The sequence below is a fragment of the Hyla sarda genome, chromosome 1 (assembly GCF_029499605.1).
Source record: "Hyla sarda isolate aHylSar1 chromosome 1, aHylSar1.hap1, whole genome shotgun sequence".
In the NCBI taxonomy this organism is placed as follows: Eukaryota; Metazoa; Chordata; class Amphibia; order Anura; family Hylidae; genus Hyla; species Hyla sarda.
Window position 1 is genome coordinate 228,651,655 of NC_079189.1, and position 15,637 is coordinate 228,667,291.

A 15,637-nucleotide genomic window follows, 5' to 3' on the forward strand; every position below is an offset into this window, starting at 1 on the left:
GTACCAGCGCCGCAGCTGACAGCCGCATATAAGGCGCTGCGGACATAGTCGCAAGAAATACCCACACACACATACAGTGAAGTGCCCAATAAAGTACATGCCCCCTGATATGCCACTGCTCCACATGCCCCCTGAAATGCCACTGCTCCCCAGAATAAAAGTCCAGCCGCTGTATAAGCCAGCCCCATAACCTGAAAGGTGGGCCAAAAACCGGGGGTCTCCAGAGGTTGCAAGTCCGTACCTAAGGAGAAAAGCGAGGAAAGTATTTACCTCAGTCAGAAGAACTTACCTAATGGAGTCTTCAGTGAAGTCTTCAGTCAGCTTTAGTTACCTGCATCACACCTGGCTACTATGCGCGAGCGAGGCGAGCAGGGAAACAGGGGGACCCGGACCCATGAGGTACCAACCCAGGCACTGACCGTTGGCGAGGGGGGGGTGAACAGCGCATATACGCAATGTCAGTGCCCCCTTACTCGCAATGGGGAAACAGGGAACCGAAGTCCCTGAGTCCCCACCTGAATACATAAAAGAAAAAGGAATAAAAAACTAACACGTCCCTATACTAGGAAAACAAAAAATCAGAAGACCTGGTCTGGAGAATTCCAGACCATGTCCACCTCCTTCAGACACTAAGCTTAAACTGATTAGCTCAGAGCCTGAAGGAGGGTATATCCTGCTGGGAGGAGCCGACTTTTTTTTATTGCCATAGTGTCACACCTCCTAGATACAGAAGCATACACCCACGGTCTGTGTCCCCCAATGGAGCTGATAGAGAAATGGCGTTTTTTCTTCCATTTTGTCGCGCAATGATTTGTTTTTCCGTTTCGCCGTAGATTTTGGGGTAAAATGACTGATGTCATTACAAAGTAGAATTGGTGGCGGAAAAAATAAGCAATCATATGGATTTTTAGGTGCAAATTTTAAAGTGTTATTTTTAGAAGGTGATGAGGAAAAATGAAAATGCAAAAACTGAAAAACCCTCCGTCCTTAAGGAGTTAAGTCGGCAATATTGGGAGAAATGTCAAATTTGGAAAAATTTTATGAAATATTAACCCCTTGGGGACGGAGCCCATTATGACCCTAAGGACGGGAGCATTTTTTGCAAATCTGACCACTGTCACTTTAAGCATTAATAACTCTGGGATGCTTTTACTTATAAATTTGATTCCGAGATTGTTTTTCGTGACATATTCTACTTTATGTTAGTGGTAAATTTTCGGCGATACTTGCATCCTTTCTAGGTGAAAAATTTGAAAATTTCATGAAAAATTTGAAAATTTAGCATTTTTCTAACTTTGAAGCTCTCTACTTATAAGGAATATGGATATTCCAAATAAATTATGTATTGATTCACATATACAATATATCTACTTTATGTTTGCATCATAAAATTGACGAGTTTTTACTTTTGGAAGACATCAGGGGGCTTCAAAGTTCAGCAGCAATTTTCCAATTTTTTGAAAAATTTTCAAAATCAGAATTTTTCAGGGACCAGTTCAGGTTTGAAGTGGATTTGAAGGGTCTTCTGGTTAGAAATACCCGATAAATGACCCCATTATAAAAACTGCACCCCTCAAAGTATTCAAAATGACAATCAGTAAGTGTGTTAACCCTTTAGGTGTTTCACAGGAATAGCAGCAAAGTGAAGGAGAAAATTCAAAATCTTCATTTTTTACACTGGCATGTTCTTGTAGACCCAGTTTTTGAATTTTTACAAGGGGTAAAAGGAAAAAAATCCTCTCAAAATTTGTAACCCAATTTCTCTCGAGTAAGAAAATACCTCATATGTGTATGTCAAGTGTTCGGCGGGTGCACTAGAGGGCTCAGAAGCGAAGGAGCAACAATGGGATTTAGGAGAGCGAGTTTTTCTGAAATGGTTTTTGGGGGGCATGTCCCATTTAGGAAACCCCTATGGTGCCAGGACAGCAAAAAACCCCACATCGCACACTATTATGGAAACGACACCCCTCAAGGAACGTAACAAGGGGTACGGTGAGCCTTAACACCCCACAGGTGTTTGACAACTTTTTGTTAAAGTCGGATGTGTAAATGAAAAAAAAAATTTTTCCACTAAAATGCTGGTTTTTCCCCAAATTTTACTTTTTTACAAAGGGTAATAGGAGAAAATGCCCCCCAAAATTTGTAACCCCATTTCTTCTGAGTATGGAAATACCCCATATGTGGACGTCAAGTGCACTGCGAGCGAACTACAATGCTCAGAAGAGAAGGAGCACCATTGAGCTTTTAGAGAGATAATTTGTTTGGAATGGAAGTCGGGGGACATGTGCATTTACAAAGCCCCCCGTGGTGCCAGAACAGTTGACCCCCCCACATGTGACCCCATTTTGGAAACTACACCCCTCACGGAATGTAATAAGGGGTGCAGTGAGCATTTACACCCCACTGGCGTTTGACAGATGTTTGGAACAGTGGGCTGTGCAAACAAAAAAATTACATTTTTCATTTTCACGGATCACTGTTCAAAAAATCTGTCAGACACCTGTGGGGTGTTCAGTCTCACTGTACCCCTTATTACATTTCTGAGCATGCTCCGAAGAGGTGACATCAGCAGACTCCTGCAGTGCTAAGGGACTACTACTAATCTCACAGACCACTGTTCCAAAATCTGTCAGACCCCTGTGGCGCGTAAATGCTCACTGCACCCCTTATTACATTCCGTGAGGGGTGTAGTTTCCAAAATGGGGTCACATGTGGGTATTTATTATTTTGCATTTATGTCAGAACCGCTGTAAAATCAGCCACCCCTGTGCAAATCACCAATTTCGGCCTCAAATGTACATAGTGCGCTCTCACTCCTGAGCCTTGTTATGCGTCCGCAGAGCATTTTACGCCCACATATGGGGTATTTCCGTACTCAGGAGAAATTGCATTACAAATTTTGGGGGTCTTTTTTTCCTTTTACCTCTTGTGAAAATAAAAAGTAAAGGGCAACACCAGCATGTTAGTGTAAATTTTTTTTTTTTTACACTAACAGGCTGGTGTAGACCCCAACTTTTCCTTTTCATAAGGGGTAAAAGGAGAAAAAGCCCCCAAAATTTGTAACACAATTTCTCCCGAGTACGGAAATACCCCATATGTGGCACTAAACTGTTTCCTTGAAATACAACAGGGCTCCAAAGTGAGAGAGCACATGCGCATTTGAGGACTAAATTAGGGATTGCATAGGGGTGGACATAAGGGTATTCTACGCCAGTGATTCCCAAACAGGGTGCCTCCAGCTGTTGCTAAACTCCCAGCATGCCTGGACAATCAGTGGCTGTCCGGAAATGCTGGGAGTTGTTGTTTTTCAACAGCTGGAGGCTCCGTTTTGGAAACACTGCTGTACAATACGTTTTTCATTTTTATTGGGGGGGGGACAGTGTAAGGGGGTGTATATGTAGTGTTTTACTCTTTATTAGGTGTTAGTGTAGTGTAGTGTTTTTAGGGTACATTCACACTGGCGGGTTACGGTGAGTTTCCTGCTAGGAATTTGCGCTGTGGCGAAAAATTTGCCGCAGCTCATACGTGAAGCAGGAAACTTGCTGTAAACCCGCCCGTGTGAATGTACCCTGTACGTTCACATGGGGGGGGGGGCAAACCTCCAGCTGTTTCAAAACTACAACTCCCAGCATGCACGGTCTGTCAGTACATGCTGGGAGTTGTAGTTTTGCAACAGCTGGAGGCACACTGGTTGGAAAACCTTCAGTTAGGTTCTGTTACCTAACTCAGTATTTTCCAACCAGTGAGCCTCCAGCTGTTGCAAAACTACAACTCCCAGCATGCACGGTCTGTCAGTACATGCTGGGAGTTGTAGTTTTGAAACAGCTCGAGGCACATTGGTTGGAAAATACTGAGTTGGGTTCTGTTACCTAACTCAGTATTTTCCAACCAGTGTGCCTCCAGCTGTTGCAAAACTACAATTCCCAGCATGTCTGATCACAGAAGGGCATGCTGGGAGATGTAGTTATGCAACAGCTGGAGGTAAGCAACTACAACTCCCAGCATGCCGAGACAGCTGTTTGCTGTGTGGGCATGCTGGAATTTGTAGTTTTGCAACATCTGGAGTGCTACAATTTAGAGACCACTGAACAGTGATCTCCAAACTGTGGACCTCCAGATGTTGCAAAACTACAACTCCCAGCATGCCCAGACAGCAAACAGCTGTGTGGGCATGCTAGGAGTTGTAGTTTTGCAAGATCTAGAGGGCAGTATAGAGATCACTGTGCAGTGGTCTCTAAACTGCAGACCTCCAGCTGTTGCAAAACTACAAATTCCAGCATGCCCACACAGCAAACAGCTGTCTGGGCATGCTGGGAGTTGTAGTTTTGCAACATCTAGAGGGCTACAGTCTAGAGACCACTATAGTGGTCTCAGACTGTAGCCCTCTAGATGTTGCTATGCAACTACTCACCGGCTTCCGTCGCATCCGGGAGCCGTCCTCTTCTGCCGCACGCCGCCGCAGATCTCCGTCGCCGATCCCGTCGCTCCGCTGCCTCCGGAGGAGTAAGTGGACTCCGGCGCCGCTCCTCTTCGTTTTCCCCGTTCTGCCCCGCCTATTGTGGGAGGGCAGGACGGGGAAAACAAAAGTAAACCCCTCCGCCCCAGATCTGCTATTGGTGGTCGCGTCTAGACCACCAATAGCAGAGATAGGAGGGGTGGCAACTCTGCCACCTCACTCCTATCACTTTAGGGGGATCGTGGGTGTCTTAGACACCCGCGATCCCCCTTCTATTCCGGGTCACCATAGACCCGTAATGACCCAGAATCGGCGCAAATCGCAAGTGTGAATTCACTTGCGATTTGCGCCGATCGCCGACATGGGGGGGGAGTCTAATGACCCCCCTGGGCATTTGCACGGGTGCCTGCTGATAGATATCAGCAGTCACCCCGGCCCGGTCCCCGCCCGGCGCGGGGGCCGAAATTCCCACGGGCGTATGGATACGCCCTTCGTCCTTAAGTACCAGGACGCAAGGGCGTATGCATACGCCCTTCGTCCCCAACAGGTTAAAAGTTGTGATGATTGGTAAACTATTAATTTTAAGAAAATGGTTGGACCCCTCCACACCAAGTATAGAGCAGTGGTTGGTGTTGGTTGGGAAAGTGAAGAGCTATGAAAGATCCAGAAAGGGTAAATCGAAAAAGAAATGTAAATAATTTGATAAACTGTGGGGGTTGTGGTAAATGAAGTGGGAAGGGGTTACCCTGAATAATCTCCCAGGGAGAATACATTCTTAATCTTTTTTTATACAGATTTTGGCTATACACAATTTCTTATTCTTTTTTTTTTTTTTTTTTTCCCAGGGATGGGTTTATGGGGTGGGAAGGATAATGAGCACTGAAGGTTGTTATGTAATATGTGTATCTGCAGTTTGTACTGTTGCAATGAAAATAAAAAGCAATAAAGGTGCAAAGATATATATATATATATATATATATATATATATATATATTTATTTATTTATTTTTTTTTTCAATCCCTTGGGTGCAGCAAGACATTATTGAACCATTCACCAGTGGTTGCAAGACTTTCAAATTTTTAGTCGAATAGAGGAAAAAGACTATCAAAATCTATTACAAAAAAATTGTGCATTTTAACTTTTCAAATTATGCATATGATTTCCAGCAGAATTTAATTGTGACATATATATGGATAAAATAGGATACATCATGGCTGGTATGAAAATCACAGGTGTTAAATTTACAGATCTCTAACAAAGGTTATAATAGATCATGTCATTTTACTATGGATTATTGTTGGATGGTTCCTGTTCTTAAACGTGTTGAGTGTGGAATGATACTTAACTATGAGTAAGTGAAGCTAGAAACGTGTATGTGTCATCCATTATACAAACCTTGTAGTCTAAGGATTACAAATGTAAAGTATTTGTTTCTGAGTTGCTCATTTACAAGAGTTTATTGAATGCTACAAATCATACTTTGTTGTTGCATGTAGAGTTTTCTTTTCTCCTTATGAACAATAATAAAAAACCTTCTCACCATGTGATGTACTATTATCTCATAGTAAACCGGTTGTATACACACACACAGGAGCCATGCCAGTGCCATGACCTTTGCGTGATAGCTACCTTATACAGAGGACACTTGACATTAAAGGCTGGGAAGGGAAATAACTCCAGTCCTGCCCATTTAAGTCTAGATGCCACAAGCTAAACGGTGCCACTCATGAGCCTATATATCAGCAGAAAAGATTTCATTTTCATGTTCTATATTTCATTTATTGTTATTTTGTAGCTTTAGGTATAATAAATGAAAACCAATTTTTTTCTTTTTTTACCTGGAGGAACGAAAAAGAAGTCTCCATCCTTTAAAATCCGTTCTGTCTTGTGCAGATTCAGTTGCACCTTGCCTTTTTCAACATAGTAAACCTATAATAAAGATTAAGAACATTTAGAAATTATGAGTTGGAAACAGGTAAATACATAAGTTCACTTTTCACAGGAAACAGTTCAAGCCTGTTGTAATTGAACTGAAGAAATACCAAGTAGTGAATTTTATTACAATAAAAACTGTTAGTATGGCCCCACACAAACACCTTCTTGCAATGAAACACTTCACATAGAGTGAGATTTTTTAAAAAGGCCTCGAAAATAATTAAAGAAGCAATCTGATTGGCCGCTATGGTCAACTATACCACTCTTCCACTACACAGGTTTTGATTTTTTGTGGTATAGTGGTCCAAATCGAACCCCCAGCCCCTCAACCATACATCGGGTCCCATCAAAACAAAAATGGTACTGATAAAAACTATAGATCACAATTGAAAAAAAATAAAAAAGCCCTTAAATAGCCCCATTTACCAAAAATAAAAAAATTGTTAATGGGGTTTCACAGGGATATCTCCAGACGGAATTTTCAGCAGACTCCATTGCTGTCCCCATAGACAGAAAAGTATTTCTGAATGGATCTGCAGAAACATAAGCTCAGAAATGCAGTGCTGTATATGCGTGGTCCTAGTGCCACCCACGAGATCTTGGACGGAAATTCTGCTGGAGTTTTTGAAGTGTGAACATGGCCTAAGAATAATCATTTTATTCAAATAACTTCAAAAAGTTACAATTTTTTTTAAACACACATTGCACAGAAACGAAACCAAACAAATTTTTTAATTTCACCTCTCAAATAGTTTTTTATTTGCTTTGCTGTATGATTTGTGGTAAAATGAGTGATGCTATTACAGGGTACAACTGGACTTAAGTTAAAAGACTTATGGGTATTAAAATGCGAGCATTAAAATAAAAAAAATAAAAAAGGACCTCAAAAGTGAAAAAATAGCTGCATCCTTAACCCCTAGGGGACACAGGACACAGTTTTGGAGTTAAAGTGTACCTGTCAGATCCCACAAAAAAAAAAAAAAGTTAATCCGTACCTAATCCTTTGTATATACATACAAATTACATACATGTAATTTGTATGTATATATATCACAGATATTTCACAAAATTATAGCAATATTACAGTTGCTCAATGTCTTTTCCATATTGTCAAAAGAAGGGGGCGTTACCCTCCCTTGCCTGCACTGTATTAACTCCTCCCCCTCCCTGACTCTGCTGACTCGCTGCTCTTGGGAGCCTTGCAGTCCTGCTCTGTAACTCTTTCATCTCTGGTTTTATGCTGTATGCGAGCACACACACTCACACAATGATTAGTGGAGATTGCCTATACTCTACCACCAAAGACAATATGGTCAGTGTATAACTTACATTTTTCTAAATTAGTGCAAAGGTTTAGTGCTAAAAGTACAGTGTTTTTTTCTGTGGAAAACTCACTGTAAACCCCCGCCCATGTGAATGTACCCCAAAAACATTACACTGATATGAAAAAGAATAAAACCCTACTTATTCACACCCTAACCCCCCCCCCCCCCACCCGACTGTCCAGGCATGCTGGGAGTTGTGCAACAGGAGGCACCCTGTTTTGGAAACACTGCCGTAGGGTATTTTTGGTGCAGGAGGCAAGCGCCATGCTTGCATCCGTGTCCGCCCCATGCAAATCCCTAATTCAGGCCTTAAATGCGCATGGCGCTCTCTCCCTCCAGAGCCCCGTCGTATTTCAAGGCAACAGTTTAGGGCCACATATGGGGTATTTCTGTACTCTAGAGAAATTGTGTCACAAATTTTGGGGGACTTTTTCTTTTTACCCCTTATGAAAAGGAAAATTAGGGGGCTACGCCAGCATGTTAGTGTAAAAATATTGATTTTCTTACACTAACATGCTGTCTGGTGTTGCCCCATACTTTTCATTTTCACAAGAGGTAAAAGGAGAAAGAGACCCCCAAAATGTGTAACGCAATTTCTCCTGAAAACAGAAATACCTCCAAGTGGACGTAAAGTGCTCTGCGGGCGCACAACAAGGCTTAGGATTGAGAGTGCACCATGTACATTTGAGGACTACATTGGTGATTTGCAAAGTGGTGGCTATTAGTTACAGCAGTTCTGACAAACGCAAAAAGGAAAACACCCACGTTACCCCATTTTTAAACTACACCCCTCACAGAACATAACTAGGGGTATAGTGAGCCTTAACCCCCTTCGAATTTACATTAAAGTTAGAAGGGAAAATGAAAAATGTTTTCTTTCACTGAAATGCTGGTGCTACCCCAAATTTTTCATTTTCACAAGGGTTAATAGATGAAAAATTCTCCCCAAATTTTTAACACCATTTACAGTAAGGAAATACCCCATATGTGGATGTAAAGTGCTCTGCGGGTGCACTACAGGGCTCATAAGAGAAGGAGCGCATTGGGCTTTTGGAGAGAGAATTTGGTTGGAATTTAAGGCCATGTGTATTTAGCACACTGTTCCAAAGATCTGCCAAACGCAAGTGGGGTGTAAACGCTGTGGGGTGTAGTTTCTGAAATGGGGTAATTTGTGGGGGGGGGGGGGCACTGTTCGGGCACCTTGGGGGCTTTGTAAACACCCCGAATTCCATTACAACCAAATTCTCTCTCCAAAAGCCCAATGGCGCTCCTTCTCTTCTGGGACACATGGGGTATTTCCTTACTTGGGAGAAATTGAGCTTCAAATTTTGGGGGTCTTTTTCTCCTATTACCCCCTGTGAAGATGAAAACTTTGGGGTAACACCAGCATTTTGTGTTAAAAATAAATTTTTTCATTTTTACGGCACACTGCTCGAAAAACGTGAGGTGCAAGTACTCACTGTAACCCTTGTTATGTTCCTTGAGGGGTGTTGTTTCTAAAATGGGCATTTACAAAGCCCGAACTTCAATACCAGCCAAATTCTCTCTCCAAAAGCCCAATAGTGCTCCTTCCGTTCCGAGACCTGTAGTGTGCCAGCAGAGCACTTTACGACCAAATATGGGATATTTCCTTGCTTGGGAGAAATGGCGTTTCAAATTTTGGGGGGCACTTTCTTCTATTACCCCATATGAAAAAGAAAAATTTGAGGTAACACCAGTATTTTAGTGTTAAAAATTAAAATTTTCATTTGCACGTCCAACTTTAACGAAAAGTCGTCAATCACCTGTGGGGTATTAAGGCTCACTTTACTCCTTGTTATGTTCCTTGAGGGGTGTAATCTCCCAAATAGTGTGCTAGGAGGGTTTTATTTGCTGTTCTGGCACCATGTGGACTTCATAAATGCAACATGCCCCCCCAAAAACCATTTCAGCAAAATTCTCTCTCCAATAGCCAAATTTTGCTCCTTCTCTTCTGAGCATTGCAGTGCGCCCGCCGAGCACTTTACGACCACATATGGGGTGTTTCCATACTCAGGAGAAAATGCCCCCCCAAAATTTTAAACCCCATTCTTCTATTACCCCTTGTAAAAATGAAAAGTTTGGGGTAGCACCAACATTTTGTGTGTTAAACATCAAATTTTTCATTTTCACATCCAACTAAAACGCAAACCTGTCAAACACCTGTGGGATGTTAACCCCTTAAGGACCCAGCCAATATTCACTGTAGGATCCCGCTATTTTTTGCACATGTGGCCACTTTCACTTTAAGCATTAATAACTCTGGGATGCTTTTACCTTTCATTACGATTTCGAGATTGTTCTTTCGTGACATATACTACTTTATGTTAGTGGTAAAATGTTGTCGATACTTGCATCATTTCTTGGTGAATAATTAAAAAATTTAATGAAAAATGTAGCTTTTTTTTTTTTTTTTACTTTCAAGCTCTCTGCTTATAAGGAAAATGAATATTCCAAATAAATTAGATATTGATTCACATATACAACATGTCTACTAATTTTCCAATTTTTCAGGGACCAGTTCTGTTTTTAAGTGGATTTGAAGGGCCTTCATGTTAAAAATACCCCACAAATGCACCCCTCAAAGTATTCAAAATGACATTCAAAAGGTTTGTTAACCCTTAAGGTGTTTCCCAGGAATAACAGCAAATTGGAGAAAATTCAAAATCTTAATTTTTTACACTGGCATGTTCTTGTAGACCCAGTTTTTGAATTTTTATAAGGGGTAAAAGGAAAGAAATCTTCATAAAATGTGTAACCCAATTTCTCTCGAGTAAGGAAATGCCTCATATGTGTATGTCAAGTGTTCAGCGGGTGCACTAGAGGGCTCAGAAGGGAAGGAGTGACAGTGCAGAGGGCTCAGAAGGGAAGGAGGGGCATGTCGCATTTAGGAAGCCCCTTTGGTGCCAGAACAGTAAAAAAAAAAAAAAAACACATGGCATACTATTTTGGAAACTACACCCCTCAAGGCACGTAACAAGGGGTCCAGTGAGCCTTAACACCCGACAGGTGTTTGACGAAATGTAAAATTTTTACAAGGGTTAATAGGAGAAAATGCCCCCCAAAATTTGCAACCCCATCTCTTCTGAGTATGGAAATACCTCATGTGTGGACGTCAAGTGCACTGCGGGCGAACTACAATGCTCTGAAGAGAAAGAGTCAAATTTGGCTTTTGAAAATCAAATTTAGCTGAAATGGTTTTTGGGGGGCATGTCCCATTTAGGAAGCCCCTATGGTGCCAGGACTACAAAAAAAAAAAAAAAAAAAAAACACTATTTTGAAAACTACACCCCCCGAGGCACGTTACAAGGGGTACAGTGAGCCTTAACACCGCACAGGTGTTTGATAAATGTTCATTAAGTGGGATGTGAAAAGGAAATTCAGTGCCCTGAAACCCTAATAGGGCCCGAGTCATGCTGGAAAACTTTTTAACATTTTTTTTTTTTTACTTTTTACCTTATCTTTCCCTGGGCTGTATTCTTTCCCTGATCTATGGGGGGCTTCTTTTCTTCTGTGGGGGCTTCGATATCGGCAGAGGGGTGGTCCCTGGCTTCCTCCAGCAGCTCTGACCACTTACTGAACCCAGCCAGCCGCGGGAGCTGCAGGAGGATGCCGTTAACCCCTTCCCTGTTGGCTACTATTGGCTGGATGGTCGATCAGCCAATAGCAGCGATCCTGGGGGGGTGACGAAATCCCCACCTCCCCATAGATACGGTTGGTGATTGGGGGTGTATCCTACACCCACGATCACCTTGTATCTTCGGGTCAGTGGGTCACCTGTGACCCGCATCACCGGAATCGCAGTGATTCACAAGTGTGAGTCCACTTGCAGTTTTCTGCAATCGCCGACATTGGGGAGGGGGGTGATGACCCCCCTGGGCGTTTGCAGGGGATGCCTGCTGAATTATTTCAGCAGGCATCCTGGTCCGATCCCCGCCCAGCACGGACTGGAATTCTCCATGAGTACGCGTACGTCATGGGTCCTTAAGTACCAGGGTGTCATGACGTATGCGTACGTCAAGGGTCCTTAAGGGGGGGTTAACCATTACAGATGCAGTCGGAAGTGACAGCCGGCTGTAAGTGTTTTGACAGAGGGAGGGAACTCCCTATGTATCCCCCTGCAGCACCCCGCAACGTGTATTACTGAACACAGGACAAACAGCGTAATAAAATATAGGGCACATTTCCTCCTTTTCAGATACCATGTACAAAAAAATATGTCCCACAAATGATGCATTTGTGGGGAAAAAAGCAAATTCCAATTTTTCCACTGATTTTGTAACCACTCCAGCCACACAAAAAGCACTTAAAGTACTCACTTTTGGTTTATATGAATACCTTAGGGGGTGTAGTTTCCAAAATGGGTCACATGGGGGGGGGTTCTGTACCGTTCTGGCAGCTAAAACCCTTTGCAGGCATGAAGTGTGGCCTATAATCCTTTCGGCCCGAAATGATGCCCAGAAAGCGAATCGGCGCTGCTCTCCTTCTGGGTCCCACCATGTGGACAAGGAAACACATATGGCCTAAGCGGTGGGTATTTCCAAACACGGGATGAGCCGCTCTATAAAATATGGGATGCATTCCCTTTTTTTCAGAAGCGATGCACACAAAATATGTAAAAAACATGTAAAAAAAAGAAAATGGCAGCAGCACACTTGGAGGCTCTTAGCGCACTTTTTGATCAAAACGTGTCCCCCCATCCACCACGCGGAGGTGGCCTCTTATCGGATGGGTCCCTAAACACTCACCTACCTCAGGCTGGGTGACATGTTGGATCCACTAACGATCCAAACCACCTCCTGTGAAAATAGGGGAGGGGATGCACGGCTACAGAGGGAGCCACTCCCCCCAAATTTGCACAGCAAAGAAAAAAAAAAAAAAAAAAATATGTCCCACAGATGAAGCATTTGTCAAAAATAAAGCAAAAAAGGGATTTTTGTCTTACCGTAAAATCCTTTTCTCGGAGGATCCATTGGGGGACACAGAGCTTGGGTATATGCTGTTGTTGCTAGGAGACTTGACACTATGGAAACCAAAAAGTCGGCTCCTCCCAGCAGAGGCCACAGAGCCTGAGGTAATCAGTTTAGTCACCAAGCAGTAGGAGATGACCGAGAGGTAGAGAACCAAGACCAGTCCGAGGCAACCAGAACAAAAAAATAACTGAACACATCCTCGGACAGGTAACCAAACACAAGAACACCAAAGAAAGGGCGGGAGTTGTGTCCCCCAATGGATCCTCCGAGAAAAGGATTTTACGGTAAGACAAAAATCCCTTTTTCTCTATCGGCTCCATTGGAGGACACAGACCTTGGGACGTACCAAAGCCGTCCCTTGGGTGGGTAAGGAATCAGTTAGGCGAACGGCTGGACCACCGCCGCCTGCAACGCCTTACGGCCCAGAGTAGCATCAGCTGATGCAAAAGTATGAATCTAGTAGAACCTTGTGAAAGAGAGCCGTGGCCGCTGTACAGAACTGCGAGGCCGAAGCCACAAAGTGAAAGGCCCAGGATGCCCTGAAAAACGGGGGAATGAGCCAAAGCCTGGAAGGGGGAATCTTCCCCTTGCAGCGGAAGCAGACCGGATCCACTGAAAAATGGTGGCCGTAGAAGCAGGTCGTCCTGTAAGACGACCTTCCGGAAAAACAAAAAAGGAGTCACACTGCCGAAAGGAAGTGACTGAGAGATAAGTCCGAACAGCCCTCTCCACAACCAGTTTGTGGAGCAAACTCCCTGGGATGAGAAGAGGCCGGACAAAAAGTCAGCAGGACGATGTCCTCATTGAGATGATAAAGTCGAAACCATCTCAGGTAAAAAGGATGGACCTGGACGGAAAACACTTGTCCTGGTATACAGCCAGGAAGGCAGAACGGCAGGAGAAAACTGCCAGCTCTGACACCCACCTAACAGAGGTAAGAGTAATAAGGAACGCCACCTTCCAGGGAAGGAAGCGAAGAGGAATATCCCTGAGAGGTTCAAAAGGAGCGCCTTGCAGGGCACCTAAGACCAAGTGTAAGTCCCAAAGGGTAGAAGGGGACCGAGAATGAGGGGCAGTGGACATGAGAATTGAATGCCAGAAGATTTTGAAAAGGAATGAAAAGGGCCAAACTTTGACCCTAAAGGGAGCTGAGAGCCAACCCTTGGGCCAACCCTGACTGGAAAGGGAAAAGGGGTCGGGGAAGGAAAACCACGACCAGAGAAAAAAGGCTGAGATTCACACCAATGAAAATAAGACCGCCAAGTATGGTGGTAAGCCTTCGCAGAGGAAGGCTTGCAAGCCCTCAGCATGGTGGGAACCACTTGGGAATAGAAACCGCGGTCTCAACTTCCACGCCGTCAAAAGCCGAGATAGTAAATAGGGCTGGCACAGGGGACCTAAGATAGGAGGTCTGGGCGAGAGGGAAGGCACAGCGGTAAGTCGTTAGGAGCCTGACCTCAATGACGTACCACGCCGGCCGGAGCCAGTCTGGGCCACGAGAATGGCGGGAATGCCCTCTGCTGCGAGTTTCCTCAGGACTCTGGAATGAGAGGAAGGGGAGGAAACAGATAAGGTAGGGCCAGGCCTGACTAAGAAACAGATAAGGTAGGGCAAAGCCCGACCAGGAGAAAGGAACGCTGCAGTTGTGGCGGGATGAGTAGAGGCCCACGCCTGGAGCACCCTAGAGGTTGCAGGTCACTGCAAACACCTCCGGATGTAGGGACCACTCGCCTTGGACGGCTGAGGACCAGCTGAGACAGACCACCTACAAGTTGAGTATGTCCGGAATGAAGATCGCTGAGATGGTGGGAAACTTGAGTTCCGCCCAGAAGGGAAATTCCCGAAGAAGCAAGCAAAGATAGAATTGCCCTAGTCCCAGCATGTTGATGGGGAGAAGGGCTTCTGTGGGACCAAGGCCCCAGACCGGTCGGTCCTTGAAAACACCTCCCAAGTCCAACAGACCGGCAGGAAGGGGCAGGAAGGAGCGCCCCCGAAAGGCAGGGGGAAACGAAGCCACCATAGAAGGGACCGACAAGACTGTCGAGAGAGAACGATCTTGCAGTTGAGAGACAAAGGGGACCTGTCCTACCGGAAGAGAATCACCAGTTTAAGAGGTCTGTGATGAAACTGGGCGAATGGCACCCAGGACCATATGCAAAAGCGAATGGAAACTTGAGCAGGATGCCGAAGTTATCTGACTCCTGACCAGAGAGTCAGCAGAATGTCCGGCAGAGTCGAAAGCGGGCAGAGGCCGCGACGAACTGGAGCCCCAGGGGAGAGGTTGAACTTGTCATGATTAATCGTCCAACCGAAGAGAAAACAAGGGTTGAAGGTTGAGACTAAGACTCCCCAGAGTCTGAGCCCTGGTTGGAGCTCTGATCAGGAGGTCGTCCAAGAAAGGAATCACTGAAAATAACTCTTGTCCGTAACAGGGCTATCACAGGCGTCAGGTCCTTGGTAAGTGAGTAGTGGTCAGATCGAAAGGGAGAGCCACAACAGAAAATGGCCGTCCGGAACTGCAAAGCGGAAGTACTGCTGATGACCGGAAAATATTGGAATGTGGAGGTAGGCATCCTTGATGTCCACCGAGGGAAGAAAAAACTCCCCTTGAACCATGGACTCCAGCACCGAACGGAGAGACTCCATTTGGAATGGGAAGCAGAAGATGCTGGTGGAGATGCTGGAGAACCAAGATTGGGGGGCGAACAGCAACGCACGTCTTGGGGATCACAAAGAGGTTGGAATAAAAAAAAACTCGAAAACGTTCCCCTGAAGGAACAGGGACAATTACTCCCTGGATGAAAGGGAACTGGAAAGCGCCCCGAAATGCCTCTGCTAGAGAGGAGGACCGGGGGGTCCGGGAAGAAAAAAGCAGTCCCATGGAAGGGAGGCAAATTCGACCCTGTATCCGTTGGCTACAACATCTCTG

General features: G+C 44.5%; 1 protein-coding gene across 6 annotated transcripts in view; it reads right to left on the bottom strand.

The window, feature by feature from the left end:
* The window catches only part of LOC130365641 (centromere protein C-like), a 322,002-nt gene that overhangs the window by 29,549 nt on the left and 276,816 nt on the right, over nt 1-15,637 (bottom strand). For all 6 annotated transcript variants that reach the window (XM_056568882.1, XM_056568886.1, XM_056568883.1 and 3 more), the window contains one exon: nt 6,296-6,386. In XM_056568882.1, the coding sequence (XP_056424857.1) occupies nt 6,296-6,386 (91 nt within the window). The remainder of the gene's footprint in view (nt 1-6,295; nt 6,387-15,637) is intronic.